Below are 19,412 nucleotides of genomic sequence, written 5' to 3'. Positions count from 1 at the left end.
TCTCCAGATGAGTATGCGATGAGAATCGCTACTCAGACTGAATCTGCTCTCATCTGTAAAGAGTACTCGTCCCCATTCATTGTCTCTCCAATTCCGGTGTTCCCGGCACCACAGAGAACGCCTTCTCCGATGGGCAGGCGTTAGAGGTACACACCGTACAGGGCGTCGTGCAAACAGACCACCACCGTGCAGTCTTCTGGCCACAGTTAAACGCGATATCAGTCGTCCAGTCGCCTGTGTCGTGAGTGTCTAGCGATTTCTCCCGCTGTCTGCCGCCTGTTTTTTCTGGCCTGTAAGGCAATATACCGGTCATCTGCGGTTGTGTTTCCTCGTGGACGACCACTACTAAACCCCCGGATAGCTGTTCCTGTAGTTTGAAATTGTCTCCAAAGTCGTGAAACGATGCTGCGAGCAATTCCGAACTCTGAAGCCACACTTGTCACACTGCGGCCTTCCTCCAACTTCCCAATAATTCGACCTCGGGTAAAAGCATCCAGATGTCGTCTAACAGATTGATTATTCGCCATTTCTCGCTGAGGCAGCAACTCGGTGTTATTTTAACTGCTATACGGCGTGCAATCTCTTTGCCAGAAATACTGATCTTACACCGACAATATGCTTTAAACTACTCAGACACTCCCCCATTACGTCTACTTGCATATCTGCGCATGTGCTACCGTACATCACCTTACTTAATCTCCTGATTGGTCTTTCTGTCCGCTCTGCCTCTTCGTTCAGCTGATATGCTAATTTTTCGACTTCGTCCTAAATTTTTGCACACCAGTGTATGTACCTATATTTACAAGATTCTAATACATATGATTTTTACAATTTACCATAAAATGAATAAGATAAAAATAAAGTTTTACTTCACGCTTTCTTCGCCAAGCTGGCGGCACTAATTTTTCATTAATACAAGAATGCGAAGTTATTTTATTTTCGGCCAAATTTTGGCTTTAACATAACAGAACCAGTCTTTCGACCAACAGGAACTGCTTGCTGCTAGATTTTACACTTAGAGAAAATAAAGCTTTTGCCTTAGCTAAATAAAGTAAAACAAAACTAAGTCTCAACCGAGACAAATTGACTTCTGTCAAAACATAGAACTTCGTATTTACGCATAACATTTCGGAACAAAAGAAAAAATTTATAGAAGATTTTAACTTATCTTTGGGTTTTCGATGCTTGGAACTCCGACATCCTCTTCTGGCAGAATTGGTCCCAAGTTATGGAATTCATAGAAGTCAATCTTCGCCTTTGGGTTCTTCGAGTTTCGTCCATGGTGACTTTTCTTTTTCGCCCTCTGTACGCCGGCCTCTTGGTGTGGTAGTCTTCGGGTTCCTGTCTTTTCCGTTTTGCCCCTGGACGGCTGGTCTTGGCGGCTTCCGGTCTGGAATCTTGCTTCAATTTCTTCCGTTGGTGGCAATCTTTTGGTTCCTCCTTCTGTCTTTTTGTTCTCGTGAACGGCGGCCTTGTTTGCTCCTGACTATCTGTCCCTGGAAGTGGTTTCCTCGACGCAGAATTTCTATTGTGGAAAGTTGTATCTACTCTTTTCCTATTTACCAAAGATTCTTTACTCGGCGGCGTTATATTCTTGCATTTCTTGAATGCTGGAGTCTTACCATTTTCCTTCCTTCTTTTCGGGAACCTATAATGACTTGTAGAAGGACTAGGTTCCTCTTCTGTTCTCTGCTTCTTGGGTGGTGGAGCGGGTGGCGTTACCTCTGGACCTTCCTCTTCTTTTGCGCTTGAGTCCTGCAAGAAACTTTTAAGGATTTCAAAATCATTTTGATTATAATATTTTTTCACCTGGTCATGACTTGCTTTACAGATTTCCCCTCTCTCGTTCTTAAGGTACAATACGACTCCGTTGATTTCCTGAATTACATAAGGGACTTCAAATTTTGGAGCCAACTTTACAGTGAAATTGTCTGAGGCACTTGATAAAGAAAATTTCCGCTTTAACACTTTATCCCCAACTCTAAAATCTGCTTCACGGCGTTTTCGATCATAGTACAGTTTCTGTCTATTTCTTGCCGTATCCGTATTCTTTATCAACCGCCTGATCAATGAGTTTCTGTATATCTTTTTGTTTGAATTCTTCCTCTCTTTGTTGCACAAAGAATAATTTATCTACTGGCGTAATTAACATCCGTCCTAAAAATAATTCTGCTGGAGTTTTTCCCGTAGTATCATGATTTGCTGTTCTTAAAGCCTAGGCTAACTCATTTATGTAGCCATCTCAGCGCTTGTGATGTGTGCTAACATAACTTCGAATTATTTTTACAATATTTTTATTAACTCTTTCTGCGATGTTTGCCTGTGGTCTATACGGAACCATTTTGATATGGCGTATGCCAAGTCCAGTGCAAATGTTTTCAAAAATTTGGCTAACGAATTGTTTACCGTTATAGCTAATGACTTTTATCGGTGCACCGTATTTTAAAATGTATCTGTGTAAGAATGCATCTGCGACTGTTTTGGTTGACGCGCTTTTAAGTGGAACAATTTCTGTCCATTTTGAAAAATGATCTACAATTACTAAAAGAAAACGATTTTTATTTAACTCACTCTGGGGGAAAGGACCAAGAAGATCTATGCCTAAAATTTCATTCGGAAATGTAGCGCGAATGTTATTTAAGTAACCGGCCGGGCTGCGTATTTCCAAACCCTATCCCTCTTTTCGAATTTTTGACGTCATGAACAAATCGACTAGTTTCGCCTGGATGGTAATTCTTGAGCATGCGCTGAAGGGCGAGAAGTAACATAAACAGAACTTTGGCTTGCACTTGTAAACAGTTTTAGACAAATATATTGTCTAAAAGTGTATTCGTTTATGTAATTGCATAATTTTACTGTTTCTGTAATAAGAAAACTTCATTCAGATAAAATTTATTTTAATATTATTATTATTGTTATCTGGTTATAGGATTATACGAAATGCTGAATACTCTAGGTACTGTCGTAATCTTCGCATAACTTTTCACATTGGATTTTGCCTTATCATTTTAAAATATATTGTATTATAAAGATTAAATCAAAGCAAATTACTTTGTTAGAGATGTGAATGTTCTAACTGCATTTTCTTTTTATCACTTATTATTTATTTCCTCTTTGAAAACGCATTAATATTTGACAAATAATTATCTCCGCTGAAAATTTTTTGATTGTTTAAAAACTATATTTGTCAATAATGTAATAAAAACTCACTAATCTAGTGCTTCATAGATCAATATGACAACGAATTCAAAATGTTTTAAAAACAGTTCTTTAATCTTAATTTTGTAGTAGATGCAACTAATGTCACACAGAAAAAATATTTCAATAAAAAAGTTCTCCATGTTAATTCAATAGCAAAATTATTTCTATTTCAGTGAGATATCCACTTTCAATGCTTATATAACAGAAAAATGTAACATAAGCATGTTAGAAGTTTTAAATAGGATCTAAAGGTTTACTGTGCAATTTTATGTAAGAAACGTAATAATTTACTTTCATTCCTTTTAAATCGGCATATTACGAGTAGTTTCCAATCAACTAAAATTTTTGGCAAGTTAGAGACTTAACTTCCGTCACTTAAGATATCAATTAATTGTTCTTTTTCATTTAGAGATACATTGGAATTGAAAATACCAAAGGCAAAATGAGTCACAGATCCAACCTAATTCCGTTATTTGGAAATTTTTCAAAAAAATTTCTGTCAATTTTATAAATGATAAAATTGACAGAATTTTGACATTAATTGACAGAATGTTCAAATTTAATTTGAACAGTATGTCGTTTTAAACAAGAAATCTGTATTATTTTCTTTAGTAAATTGTGAAAAAGCATGTTTCTGTTTTTTTTTTTTTTTTTTTTTTTTTTTTTGATTCAATTCTCCTTGCCAAAGTATTGGTTTAGTTTTAAAAGCTTACATTAGTACAAACTGTGACACAGTGTGTCTAGGTAAGATTGTTTCAAAATGTCTGATAATAATTTCAAATATTTTCTCTCCAATTGCTTTTCCTTCCCAAATATTACAACATAAAAAATATTCTACTGCGTCGTTTTCAAAAACATATCTCACATAAACGATAAATTGAAACATTTTAGTACTGTCGGTAGTTTCATCAAGTTTTATAGTAAAGACTGGATTTTGTATTCTATAGTGTCTGATATGACAAAAATTTGGTGAGAAACAGTATCTTTTTTTAATGCTATTGTTTTTAAATCACTACTATATTTTTCTGCATGCATAAATGATGTCATTTTAATTGCTGAAGGAAGAATGAGCGATTCTCCAATTGTATGAGGTTTTAAATTTTTTGGAATTAAATATGAAACTTTTAAGGATGCCTGTAAATCCTTCTCAGGAATTGTTGTATATTTTTCAAAAACACATTTTAATTTTAAATGCTCTCAGCTCATTCTTTAAAAAAATTCTTCAGATTTATTTACTTAATCTTTATGTTTAGTTTCTGAGGTACTTTTCAGTTTCACTGGCGCAAATCTCGCCAAGCAGACTTTGTTGACGACAACATACAATATACAAATAAAAAATGTTAACAGACATTAGTTCTAAGAATTTTTTATTTTGAAGGCACAAACATTTTAATATCTTTTAAAATTTTGTAAAAAGCCAATAAATAGAGATAATAAATTTTTAAAAGACATTAAGAATTTACTATGTTTTCATGGTTCAACATCCTGATTCGCCGGTTCGTATCACGTAACACCACGCGATCTCCTCTCGCGTAAACTACGCTACAAAAATCTAATTCTCTCAGTAATTATCTACATTAATTTCAAGTTAAATCTTAATTTGGAATATAAGTTTAAATGCAAGAATTATTTCAATTTGTACAAATAGCTTACTCAGAAATTATGTAAAACCGCAGTGCTTTACTTCGCTACTGCATTCTCATTAGAATTGATGAATTTAACCCTTGATTTTGCCTTCGGGTGGGTGGAGTGATTGCAGTCTAATTGTCTTAATTACCGCAAATGGTCTTGGGGCATAAATTTTAATTATCTTGTAAAAATTCTATGTAGTTGTATTCCAGTATTGAAAGAAACAATCTGATAAGAAATGGCTGCGACTTGTTTCGAAAATGAGGTTGTTTTCGAAAAAAAATTACAATACTCTTGTATAATACTTACAAGGAATGAGTTAGGTTATTTAGCTAAAGTGCAGTCAATTTTATTTCTTATTTACATGAATGATGTATCACACAATGCTGTGTAGGCTAGTGACCTAGCGATGATGACTCAAAATGCATCTTTGCATTCAGGCATACACTCTTTATAAGAATATAACCATGCACTGGAGTCCTAGCTTCAGCAGGTACATTTTGTTATGCTATACAATCTCTGTGAGTCCTAAATTCTAAAAACTTTTCCACTCCTAAATTCCAAAAATTTTGCTACTTGATATTACTTCAAATTCCAAAATTTGCACACCTGCCATAACTGCACTGGCTGTGGCCTCAGTTATCCAATGTTCCAACAAAATCAAACATTGTAACGTTATTTTAGACCAGACTTTCTTAAACTGTAGATCGCAACCCCCATCTACAGCTGGGGGTCGGAAAAAATTTTAGTAGTTTTGGTATTTCTTAAACTTAATATAATAATTTTACAATTACCCAGTATTTTTAAACAATGTATCTGAAAATAGATAAAGATAAGACAATACAGACAAAGAGAAAAACAAAAATGTTTCAACGCATTCTGTTTATAATATAAATGTTCACTTTACTTGCTTTGCACATGACGCTGTCATTTTGTCTGTTAATTAATTAAAATTTTAACATTGTTCTGTGTCTTAAAATGAGAAATTAAAGATATGACCTAAAACTGCAATACTATCTTACAATACAAGTGAAAAAATTGACAGTTTCACTCGCGCGTGTGTCAGATTTTCACAATGCTTATGGGGTCCCACAAAATATTCATAAATATTTTGGGGTCGTGAAAAAAATCTATGATAAAAAAGGGTCACGACTGATAAAAAGTTTAAGAAGCATTGTTTTAGAACAATCAGTTTCCTGACACCAACCCATTTTTTTTGCCTGTTTTGTTTCTAAGCCGAATTATGTTTCTGTGGGATTTTTTCTATATTTTTTCTGTTTCAGCTGAATGGAAAAACACGCTAAAATGTTTCAAATGACTATTAGGGGAAGAAAATTGAATATCCCACATTATTATTATCTCTCTCTCCTGTTTTGATTCTGAGTTATGTTTTTTGATAGAATTTTTCCATATTACATATTTCAGTTCAACAAAAAATCAACTTTTAAAATATTGAGGAAAAGCATGTACTAAAATGTTTCAAAATGAAAATTTGGGATAAATAAATATATAAATTAGTTTTTTTCTAGGAGTGTAGGAGTTCTTATACATAGTATATAAAGAAATTTAGAAACAACTTTTCACAAAGACTAAAAAATTGAAGTTCAAATGATCTTCATAAAATCTTATAAATGTGGAACAAGAATAATTTAAAATGTAAAAATTAACACGTTGACTGCCGCGTGCATTTTACGTGATTTGCGCAGTACGCCAACTTGAAATTTTTATTGTGCGATATATCTTATGTTGAAATATTATCTACAGAACATAATGTTATATAATTGTGCTTCATGCTGGGGATCACCAGCGACCTCCAAACATCTGTAGACCATTTTTCTGATTTATAATTTAAATTCTTACGATTTATTATTCTTCAAACCATTATAATAACAATGGTACTATTTAAAAATTTAACAGTATCAATATTTATTCTAATTATGTATTTTACTATTGGTCGCGTTTCCAGTGGCACCCACGGTGCTGTAGCCGAGTGCAGGTCACTGGTAACCCCCACGGCAGTCAACATGTTAAAATAATCCATCACAAGAAAAACCAAAAAAGTAGTATAAAAGAACAAGAAAGGTGAGGAATAAAACCAACTTTAACATAATATCGTCAAGAGGAGGTATGTTGAATTTAATTACATTTCCCCTTCTAAAACAAAATCCTTGCTTCTCTGTATCCAGAATCAGCTGATGAACCATTTCAATATATTTTTTATCTTAATAGTTCACCAAAAAATTCTAGTCCTCCTCAAAGCGAAGGAAAATCATTGAAAATATCTTCTGATTTAAAAATATTTTTCTAATCCAAAAAAAAAAAAAAAAAAAAAAAAAAAAGAAAAAAAAAAAGAAAGAAAGAAAGAAAACATGCCCTCCTGCAGTGGAAAATCTTCGAAAGTTCAAAATAATTTTAACACAAAACTTTACTAGAACCTCTTATCAAACAGCAGTAGCAAAGGAAAATGGGGGGGGGCGAGGGAAGTAAAATCATTAAAAATATCTTCCAATTTAAAAAGATTTTACAGTCAAAAGTCTTTAATCTGGACTTGTCGGGACTTCGGTGATTCCGGATTATAGATCATCAGTTTAAATCTGGTAAGATGGCATGCAGAAATTATAAAATTAAAAATATGAAACCGTTATTTATAAAATAATGAGCAATTATGATCTAAAGGGTATCAAAATTTACAAAAAAAAGCTTAATATTTATTTGTTTACTTTATTAAACATTTCTTTCAACGCGCGCATGCGTAAAGCATACATTATGCATAGCCGAAATTAGAAAATTGCAACCAGAAATCTATTTGATTTGTATTCGTGATATTTATAATGACAAGGAATTTGATTTAAATCATATCAAAGACGAAGTACATCGAGATGAAATACTACATTTAATAAGGAATTATAAGCCGAATAAAATAAAAACATCTGCCCTGAAGATAACGATAGTGTTGACAGATCAACTTGCAGTTCATTGCGCGCCGCCACGTCCCCCCCGCGCAGAGCAGCGTGAAATTGATAAACAGATTTCGGAACGGTTAGATAAACAAAGGATATGCCTTTATCCATTTTTTGGAGCAATTCCACTTTTTGTTTGTTGGACGTCGAAACATACTTACGTTTTCGTAGATCCTTTGGGAGCTCCAGCATCGGAAATTCTATTTGACATAATCGAAAGTTCAAGCTTACTTTTATAAAATTGCTCTTAAAGTCTGCAAAAAATAATAAGCGGGATCCAATTCGAAGATTAAGGAACAGCGCAATCATCAACATTAACTGAAATAGACAATTAGATAATTTTAGCTTAGACCGTCCGTTATACATTAAGCGTGCAGCGAAAACATATTCTGCGCTTGTGCGCAGTCGTACAGGTCTTACGCGCACGCTTAAACGCCTATGCGCATGCGCAGAAAGTTTTTAGCTTTGAGGTCCGGATTATAGATCATTCCGGATTATGGGTGTCCGAATTAACGACTTTTGACTGTACTAGTCTAAACAGGATTTTATCAAGTTAATTTGAATTTGAATTTTTATTCTTTCTGAAAAATTGGTTCTAAATTTCTTTCTTTATATATTTACTGATCAATTTTTAGCAGCATGATGCACAAAAATTTTTGGAAAGATTCTAAATTTTCCTTTTAAAAAATTATTTGTATATACATAGTCCAAACACATCTGTATACAGTGGAATACGTTTAACGCGAAATATCGGTTAACACGAAATAACGCAACGGTCCCGACAAACTACAGTCAAAAGTCGTTAATCCGGACTCGTCGGGACTTCGCCGATTTTGGATTATAGATCAACAGTTTAAATCTCGTAAGATGGCATGCAAAAATTCTAAAATTAAAAATATGGAACCATAATTTATGAAAGAAAGAACAATTACGATCTAAAGGGTATCAAAATTTACAAAAAAAAGCTTAATATTTATTTGTTTACTTTATTAAACATTTCTTTCAATGTAACTTGTTTAAGTTGCTTCGTTTCATGTGATAATACTTTCTCTTTAATTCTATAAACAGACATAATTTCTTGTTCAGTTACAAAGTTCCAAGTCCTATGATTGCTGTGCCGAGAATACCGACTAATTTGTCAATCAAAATTTTTTTGTTTTCACTAACCTCTCTGTCACCTTCATGTCTTTATCCATTTTTTGCAGCAATTCCACTTTTTGTTTGATGGACATCAAAACATACTTTCGTTTTGTACGATCCTTTGGGAGCTCCAGAATCGGAAATTCTATTTGACATAATCGAAAGTTCAAGTTTACTTTTATAAAATTGCTCTTACAGTCTGCAAAAAATAATAAGCCGGATCCAATTCGAAGATTAAGGAACAATGCAATCATCACCATTAACTGAAATAGATAATTAGATAGTTTTAGCTTATACCGTCCGTTATACGTAAAACGCGCACGCGAAAATGTATTCTGCGCTTGCGTAGTCATAAAAGGTCTTACGTGCATGTGCCAATGCGGCGCATGCGCAGAAAGTTTTTAGCTTTGAGGTTCGGATTATAGATCGTTCCGGATTATGGGTGCCCGAATTAACGACTTTTGACTGTACTATGTAATTTCATGCATTTTGTTTCTCTTAACACGAAACAAAAATCGCTTAACACGAAAAGATATCCTTTCTGGAAATGAACAAAATACAGAAAACACTGGCATCACTGGCGAGATTTAAGCGGGATGTGAGATGAAAGAGAGGTGGTTTCACATGTTTTGTAGAAAAGAGGCTAATTTGACTTTGAAATACCCTCGGAATAGCCTGTGACACGAGCCAGTTTTGTTTATCTACGGACTTTCGCCTTCCACGTCTACAAACGCCACACAAACATCTCATCTCTCATCAGTTAGCTTTGGAATTCAGTGATGAGTGTATGGCAGTGTGAGTAAAAATTAGTGAGTTTGGCTCATATGGTGCACTGCATAGAATTAGCTTGATAGCTCATTCCCCCATAAGAGCGGTTTGCATTTCTGGTCTGCTCATTTGAAGATTGCCTTCGGAGACCTTGAGAATACGATGCCCTTCTAGCTTTTTCGCTATTCTGTGATTTTGGAACTTGACCGCCAACTCGAAGAATTCTTGCAAGGTGCTTGGGTTTCGGATTTCGACGTAATCTTGGACAGCAGGTAGCAATCTTGGTAAGATTATTTCAATAATCTCTGAGTCGGGTTTCTTCCCATACAGCATGTTTATTAGCTTAACTTTTCGCAGAATGAAGTCCGTCAAATCTTTTATATTACGTTGATAAAAACTATACAGTTCGGCTTCTAGCTTTGCTCGGTCTTTCACTATGGGGAAGGCCTTTAATAATGATATTTCAATAATCTCTGAGTCGGGTTTCTTCCCATACAGCATGTTTATTAGCTTAACTTTTCGCAGAATGAAGTCCGTCAAATCTTCTATATTACGTTGATAAAAACTATACAGTTCGGCTTCTAGCTTTGCTCGGTCTTTCACTATGGGGAAGACCTTTAATAATGATGTTTTGAAATTTTCAAAGGTATATGTTTGGCCTCCGAATTCCCCTAATAAAATTTCTCTATATTCTTCCACCATAGTGAGGCCTGTCCTCTAGTGCAGACGTGGCAATGGCAACTTTTTGTCTTTCAGGCACAGGATATAGCTGGAAATGATTTTCTAGGCCTTCTAAAAATATCCTCACCGAATTTTTTCCGTCGAAATTGACGTTTCGTTTGATCAATGCTTTCATCGTCTGGACCAGGTATCCAAATCCTTCTAATTGGTTGGCGATTTCTTGTTGTTGGAATTACACAGGAGTTTCCATCCAGTTTTCGGCCATTTCAGTTCGTAAAGTGTTCGGGCGCCAATGTGGTGTTGAGAGGCCCCCAACTTGTCAGCAGTAGTAGTAGTGACTGCTATGAACTGGAAATTACACAGACTCTCAACTCTTTCGCATCGAGAGAGGGCAAAATCTCAATTCCCCAAACATCGAAAACGCCCGTATCTAAGAATTTCTCCTGGAATGCTCTTCCTTCCCCCATGACAAGTTGAATACTACAGCGCTAACAATAGCCTTACTTAAGTAAAGCGAGAACTTTGTTAGACGCTTTGACACTGTGTGAAGTTCCCCCTTGGGACGGGATTGCAACTTCGGGCATCAAAAGCTAAACACTGACAGTAAACAAAGGAAAGGAAGGAACAAAGGAAACAAGGAAGCTACTTTTAGTAGCTTCCAAAAAAAATGATTGACACGTGATTTAACAACACCTGAAAGCAATGAGTAATGCAGTAACGTGATGGGGGAAAGCACTGGGTAGGAAATTATTCAGGCGTTTCGGGCGTCCAGCCGATGTCTGAATGTTTGGGCGTTTGGGGCGATTTCGATGCGAAAGAGTTAAGAAGGGTTTAACTCCCTTTTTATTTTACTTTAGAAGTCACAGTTGAGTTCACTCGACGCTCGCAAACTACGCCGACCCGGCGGTTAAACAAAAATAGAAAAGTACAACTAAAAATGAATGACAGGATGAATAACTAACGAAGTCACTATCTACGAGGCTCTATAATTGTAACTATCTTAACCGCGTTCTAAGATACAGCTGAGATTCAAGAAACTTTCTGATTAAGAAGTTGAAAGATTCAACTAACTGCCGAAGTAGTCACACAGGCCGAAACGCGCGGTTCTTAAATTTCTACCTAGCAACCTTCACGCTCGTGATTCAAGAAGCACACTTACAATCTCGCTTCCCTTCTATTTAAACTCAATTACTTCTGCTAAAATTTGAATACTCTGCGCGTTCTACTAAAATTTACATACTCTGGCATTGGCAATTCCAGGGGAAAGTAAAGGCTTGACAGGAAAGATAGCTTAAAATAAATGTTAGTTAAAATAAATATAAACCCTACAAAGTAAAAATCAAGAAATTTATGACAAGTGTAAACAAATTATATCGGATGGATTAGAATGTCAGATTGTGAGAAAGTGTGTTAATGAAGATAAAAATTCAGGATATTATATGAGAGGATATATATATATATATATATATATATATATTATATTACCATAGAGCGGTAATTAGGGACGACAAGGAAGCAACTCGAGGTAGAATTGTTTATGACTGTAGCAGTAAAGCAACTGAAAATAATAAATCTCTAAATGAGTCTTTATAATCGGGAGTTCATCTTTATGCAAATTTATTGAACATAATTCTTAAATTTCGGGAAAATCAAGTTGTATTTTGCGGAGATTTAGAAAAAGCTTTCCTTATGATAGAGAGAACTAAGGAAGATAGAAAATATCTTAAATTTTTGTAGTTTCCCGAAGAGATAGGCTATTCAACCGAAACACTTCATTTAAATCGTCTCCCATTTGGTCTAACCACTTTGCCATTTTCCTTGGCTTGCGTTTTGAAATTTCACATTAAGAAATTTAAGGAACATCATCGAAAATGTAATGACATGTTAAATTCCTTTTTTTATGTAGATGATCTGCGTTATAGAGACAATACCGTAGAAGTCATTTGACTTCTACGGCAATAGAGATATTGAAAGTAGCGGGATTTCATTTGAGGAAATTAAAAACTAATTGTCCGAAATTGTATAAACTTTGGAATGAAAACGGATGTGAGGAAAATACTGATTTCGGGCAAGGAACAGGTTTCTTGGGATTGAAGTTTGATCCGATTGAGGATAAAATTAAATTAGATTTAAGAGATGTTAAGGATTCCATTGATTTTAGAATCACCAAGCGATACGTTTTGAGAGTTATTTCAAAGATATTTGATCCACGTGGACTGATCAGTCCCTTTGTAATCACTGTGAAAATTCTTCTGCAAGAAATGTGGGAACGTGGTCTACAATGGGACGAAGATTCGCCAAGTGACGTGAACTTGAATCAATATCTATTGACAGAAAGTTTTTTGAGAGTGCAGAAATAAATGAAGTTTCTCTTCATGTGTTTTGTGACGCCAGTCCCAGGGCATATGGGGTTGTTGCGTTCCTAAGGTACGTGAATTGCAATGGTCAAATTAAAGTGAGCTTTATAATGTCAAAAAGTAAAGTTGTCGCTTTAAAACCTTTCACTCTTGCAAGATTAGAGTTAATGGCAGCACTCCTCGCTGCATGTTTAGGAAATTATTTACAAGGTCTCTTTCCTGATTTCACGAAGCAATTTTTTTTTCTCAAATCGTCCTTCGTTGGTTGAAAGGATCTTCTAAACAATGGAAACCATTGGTCGCCAACAGAGTGGCTCAAGTGCAATCGCTGACTCTACCAGAGTGTTGGAACCATTTTAGTGGCTCCAACAATCCTGCAGACCTTACTACTAGACGAGAATCGGCTAGGAGGATCCTTAAGAGTTCTCTATGGTAGTTAGACCCTGTTTAGTTGTCTAGACCGGACGAAGGCTTCATAGTGAATGAGCGACGGACAGCGCCAGTTAATCCCATGGTAACCCGTTCAGGTGGTGGAAACTTACCTCTGCCGTTACAACGTTAATGACTTCAGCGAACTAGGTAGACTACTGTGTATTACTGCATGGATTAAAAGGTTTGTGCACAATTCAATTCTAAACCTAATTCTACAAAACTACATGGACCTATATGTGCTTCAGAACTCGAGCAAGCTTTGCATTTTTAGAACAAAGCTACTCAATTCAAACATTACGGTACAGAGGTTTTCCAGCTTCTTTCTAAAGGAACTATTGATAAAAGTTCACGCATATTTAATTTGAATCCTGAACTTGATGATAATAACTTACTTTGTTTAAAGGGACGTTTGCAGTTCTCAAGTAACGATATGAGAGCCAAATATCCTTGGCTTCTCCCATCTAATGATAAATTTGTTGAGCTACTCATCTGTGATTCTCATGCTAAAATGGACCATTTGGGTGTTGATACAAAGTTAATAGATTTAAGAGAACAATTCTGAATTGTAAAAGGTCGTCAATTTGTGAAAACAGTGTTAAATAACTCTCTGATTTGTAGACGATTCAAAGTGAAACCTGGAATGCAGGTGGTTTCCCCTTTACCGCCTATTATCCACTATTTGATATATGCGGTCTGTATTTTGCCGGACCATTTTTTTCTCGTGATTTTAATTCAAAGTGTTATTGACTTATATTCAGCTGTGCAGTGACAGGAGGTATTCACTTAGAAGTAGTTCTTAATATAAGTGCTGATTCATTTTTGTTAGAATTCCGACGATTTGTTTCTCGTCGAGGATTGTGTTCAGCTACATATTCTGATTCCAATACAAAGCTTTTAAAAGTTCCACTACAAAGCTTTTAAAGAGGCAAATTGTGAATTTAAAAACTGGTGGAATCAGATAGATAATTATCAAGTTAAAAATTTGTTTGCTTCTAATGGTATAATTTTAAATTTTATAGTTGAAAAAGGTCCATGGTGGGGAGGTTTCTGGGAAAGACAGATACGAACGGTTAAAACTTGCTTAAAGAAAATTGTTGGACCTCTCTTTCTTTGAAAGAATTGGAAACTGTTTTTTTTTTTTTTTTTTTTTTCAGAAATTGAAGCCATGGTTAATTCCAGGCCCATCACGTATCTGTACAACGAACCCTCAGAGCCCTCTTCACTCACCCCATCTCATTTTCTCATTGGTCAAAGATTTGTGTCTTTACCTGTAATTAAACATAATGAAGATTTAAATGTTAATAGAAGTTCTTTGGTAAAGAAGTATAAATATCAACAAACGCTTTTGAATCATTTTAGGAACAGGTGGAGAAAGGAGTATTTACTTAATCTGAGCTCAGCTTATATTTCTCCACAACCAGGTAAAATAGTTTCATTTAAAGTGAATGAATGATATTGTTTTTATTAATGATGAACGTTATCCCAGAAATGTGTGGATGATGGGGAAAACTCTAGAGCTATATCCAGGAAGAGACAGAAAAATTCGTTCTCTTCTTATTCAAACTCCTAAAGGTGAAATAAAACGCTCAGTACAACTTGTGTATAATTTGGAAATTAATCCTTAATTGTGTTGGTTTAATTGAGTTGTAAACCTCACATCTCTATCTGTGTGTGTATCACATCGCTATCTGTTGTTCTATCTGTGTATTAATGATAGTTAATTGTGCTTGTATGCAAAGCTGGATATTTGAATAAGTTTATTCAGAAGTTAAACATGCAATTTGTTTTGTATATCAAGTGATTGTGAACAATTCTGATGCTTTGTAAATGATGTAATATTCTATTTGTGTCTTTTTCTTATATAATTTCAAATGGTTCTTGAATGTAAATTTTGTTATAAATCAATGGTAAGTGAACTCAAGTGAGTTCAGGTGGGGAGTGTTGCATATTTCCCGCGTCATTCCGCTAGAGAGCGCTGTGACGTTCCAATAGCCAGTGGCGGGCGGATACGTGTATGTTTCAATAGTTAGTGGCAGGCTGGATTCTAAGGGGACGTGGAAGGCAGAGATGCCTAATAATGTATCTGTATCTTCAGTTATTTTAATTTCTTATGTATTCTTATAAATAAATTTTATTAGTATTTTCGAAAGCCTCATTGATGCACCTTTAGACACACAGAACCATTAAATGAAAAACTCCCCACCCAGGATTTGGCGACTGGGTCCCCTAAAAATCCCCAGTCGCAAGGGAAGTGGCATTTACGTCAGCAACCTTTTTTGCATATTGCTTAGTAGGTCCTTGTAAGCCTTCAATGCGCCATTTGCGCACACTTATTTCGTTACAAAATCTCTATATATGGATCCCTTCTTTCTATTTTTACATTTTTGCGAGATATTTCTTAATCTCCGTATATGCTGAAATAGTTTACAAACTGAATAGAAAAGTATGCACGATTATTATAAAAGTATATTGTTTCATCAAATTATCATACTAGAAGCTCTCCAAAATATAATCATTTAAGAAATAAAGGAATGTGCTATTAAATTAATTTTCATAGTTTTCTTACTCTAAGATTACAGGAAAACTGTTATATCTCTCTTTGTCATCTGTTTTTTTAAGCCAGACGTAGAGAAGTTAAAAGCTAATAAGCAGATCGCCGGGGATTTAAAACTCAATCCAGATGGTCGCTATGGTTTCAAACGTAACCTAAAGGTATTGTTGAAAGCAATGAGAAATGCAACTACTGTGATGGAAGAACCTAGTGGTGTTTATAACGGACCAACATACTTCATATATGGCGCACTTTCCCATTTATCAGTGTAAGTATTTCTGGTTTGGTTTCAAATGAGCAATGAAGTCTGGAACCATTCCTTATAAATATTTTTAACAATAAAATAGTTTGAGCAACAGTGATCTATTCTTCATTAAAAATAAAATTTACCCAATCTTAGTTCTGTGCTATGATACAAAAATGTTGCTTTTCATTTTGAGCACTGTAAGAATATAAAAAGACATTTGAGCTAATACGCTGTCACAAAAAATATATGCATCCAGAAGAAATCGAGCCGTAATCATGAAATTCTGCAGAAACCTAAGTAATCTGGTAAGAGATATGCAAATGATTAAATTTTAAATTTCGACGCCAATGGGACAAGGGTAAGCATGCTATGCTCAGATGGGGGAGTTTAAAGGTATGATTGCTTTTGCCGTACAGCTAGTCAAACGAGTCTGTCGAATTGAATGGACGGTATTGTTACTAGAGATGCCTCTGAGAGGTAACCAGCAGCAGTGCCAACAAGTCGGATTTCGCGAAGGGAGTATAGTATGCATCAAAGATTAAGAGCCAATCCTGATGTTCTTCTCCTCTGCTTACGATGGAGTGTACTCCAGTTTCAAACTCCACTTTGATCATTTGAGCTCTTGACTTACTACCAGCACATTTCTTCACTCATTCCAGTACCAGTACATTTCTTCACTCATCGACTTTACTCACCTTTTATGCCATTCTAGGCCATATTCCACCAATAATTGATATCACTCACTACAATAATCGGCTACTACCTTCGCCTATCTCCATCACTTCGAACGTTTTCAACGGGAAAATTTATTTTTCCGCATCGGGACTTTTACTATGCTGCTACAAAACGATATGCTTTTCATCTACTTATTCAACCCAGGATGAGGCTCACACAGCCTGTGTGCCTGCTCCCATGTTCTTAATATACCAGCGAAGGAAAGATGCAGATTGCCCAAACAGGCGTATCGGCCACCAAATCGGTAGAAGCGATATGGCAGTTGCTCGGTGTTGGCGACAATAGATGACTGAAGGCTAGATTGTCGCGTAGGCTCAGGGCACCCCAAGAACACAAATGGGAGGGCGCAAAAAGGATCGCGCAATCATAAAAGTAGCCACTTCCACACCAACAAAGTCGTTAGCCTCGATTCAACGCCATTTACAACCTTCCAGGCTTCCGATGGTACCAAAGGAAACCATTCGGAGACTTCTAGTATATGCTGCCGACCAACACTGGTATATGCTGCCGACGTCCATTAAGACGCCTACCACTTACTGATTTGTTGCTGGAGTATTACCGACCGGAGGCGTGTGATCTTAAGCAGTGAATCTCGATTCAGTCTGAGTGCTGATGGCCAACGCAGACGTGGGTGGAGGCGGCCAGGTCCGCAGTCCGATCCAGCATTTGTTGTCGAGCAACTTACGGCGATTACACAAACTGTGATAGTGTGGGGAGCGATTTGTTCGGGCACACGATCAACTCTAACCGTTTTTCAAGGCACTAGAGCGGTTCTCAGTTACGTGGACGACATTTTAACGGCATTTGTACTGCCTGTGCTATCAAGTCTCCCAGGGATAATTTATCAGCAAGAAAACACTCGTCCACATACTGCGCGGCTTTTCCAGCAGTGTTTTCATGGATATGACTTACTCCCTTGGTCTCCCAGGTCGACGTCTTGCTGCTTGAGTACATTAAAGACATGCTTGAAAGAGGCAACTGCAGCCGTCCTGGAATATTGTTGAATTAACTGCCCAGTTGCAAAGATTATGGCTTGATCTTCGACAGGGAGACGTAGGTGACTCGATGTTACGCCGTATTTCGGCTTGTAAAGCTGCCAGAGGTGGCTTCTTACTGATTTGTAACTTTTTCATGACATAAATTCTTAATAGAAAGATATGTTGTTATGAATTTGTAATCATTTGTTTACCTCCTCATACACTACCAGTGGCGGCTCGTGGCTAAAATTACTGGGGGTGCTATTCCAAAAAAAATTAACCTTTGTTTTAAAATTGTCTAAAAGGAAACAAACATGTATAAAAAGAAAATTATTTTGAAATTTCATGAAATCTTACAAGAGAAAAATTAAACATTTCTTAATTACTTTAACCGAAATTGTTACAATTCAATCTTTCTATATTGATTTAAAAATAATATCCATTCTTCTTGTTTTAATTTGCGAGAGAAAAGATCAATAATTTTCTCCTTGATCTCTGGATGACAACTGAGGAAATTTTTCTTTATTGAAAGCAATGCAAGCGCATTTAGTCTTTCCGAATTCCTAGTGCTTCTTAGAAAAATTTTCATTTTTTTCAATGCTGAAAAGCAGCCTTCTGCCTCTGATGGAGTTATGGGAACTCTCAAGAGAATTTTTATCAGTTTCGTAATTTCACTAAGAGCATCATCTAGATTATTTTCGAAGATAAATTTCAATAGCTCAATTAATTTGCAAGTATACGTTTAGTTCAGTTTCAATCTTTTCTTTGTCAATCATTGGATATGCTTCAGTGGTCAGTACTATTTCTTCTTTCTTCTGTAGAATGTTCATTCCTAAAACTAGCGAAGCATTTCTTGTTTAACAATTTAGCAGCTGATAAGTGTTTAATGGAAGAATATCAGTGCATTATATCAATACGTAGTATAAAGTCACATATTTCTTTAGCTCCTGCCATCAGTGTTTTTGAAAAGTTCTCACAGTACTTTGAATTTCTTAATTCTAAAATAACAGTTTTGAAATTTGTTATATATTCGTTAACTTTAAATTTTCTGGATTACATTTAGTTGTATATTATTTCAACATGAGGCATCTGATAAAAAAGCTGTAACCAAAACTTGAAATTATCATCATTTAGATATTTTAAAATTCCTGTTGTTTTTGCAATAGTTTGATTGAATTTCAGTAAGGCAATTCTTTAAAAGGTTGCGAACTTTCATGAACTCTGTTTATGGTCCGTATACTGAAGTTCCACCACTGAAGTGGAGGAATACCTCACGTGCGGAGTAAAAAGAAATCACGTTTCCAACAACATGCCAGAATTTCGGCACTGCAAGAGCGACAGTGCTCTTCTCTCTACCCGTCTCGCGTGCTCTTTTCTGTGTGCGCATGCGCAGAACAGCCAAACACCACGCCGCTGGAACTGTGAAGCGCGCAGTTCCAAACAAAGACTTTCGTACCTTTTTCATAAAGTGGGGGATGGCTATTGAAATTAAGCTTGGATTATGTATTGCAAAAGTATAAAGAAAGAATTAAAGACTAAAGGGCACACTATATTGAATATTAAAAATAATAATAAGTGGAAATAGGGGGTGCTGCAGTTCACCAGTGCTTATTACGAGCCGCCACTGTACACTACACACATGTTACACTTCGTGATAGTAGTTCATTTCCTTCTGGGTTCAATTTTTTTGTAACAGAGTATATAAGGATAGATGGATAACATATTAATAAAATT

General features: G+C 35.6%; 1 protein-coding gene across 1 annotated transcript in view; it reads left to right on the top strand.

The window, feature by feature from the left end:
- Positions 1 to 19,412, top strand: part of LOC118200974 (sn-1-specific diacylglycerol lipase ABHD11-like) — a 56,416-nt gene that overhangs the window by 23,867 nt on the left and 13,137 nt on the right. The window contains exon 3 of the mRNA XM_035372973.2: positions 15,788 to 15,987. Coding sequence (XP_035228864.1) covers positions 15,788 to 15,987 — 200 coding nt within the window. The remainder of the gene's footprint in view (positions 1 to 15,787; positions 15,988 to 19,412) is intronic.

The sequence above is a fragment of the Stegodyphus dumicola genome, chromosome 3, assembly GCF_044657685.1.
Source record: "Stegodyphus dumicola isolate Sdum_Otavi_A_Nest chromosome 3, ASM4465768v1".
NCBI lineage: Eukaryota > Metazoa > Arthropoda > Arachnida > Araneae > Eresidae > Stegodyphus > Stegodyphus dumicola.
This window is presented reverse-complemented; position numbering and strand designations above follow the sequence as displayed.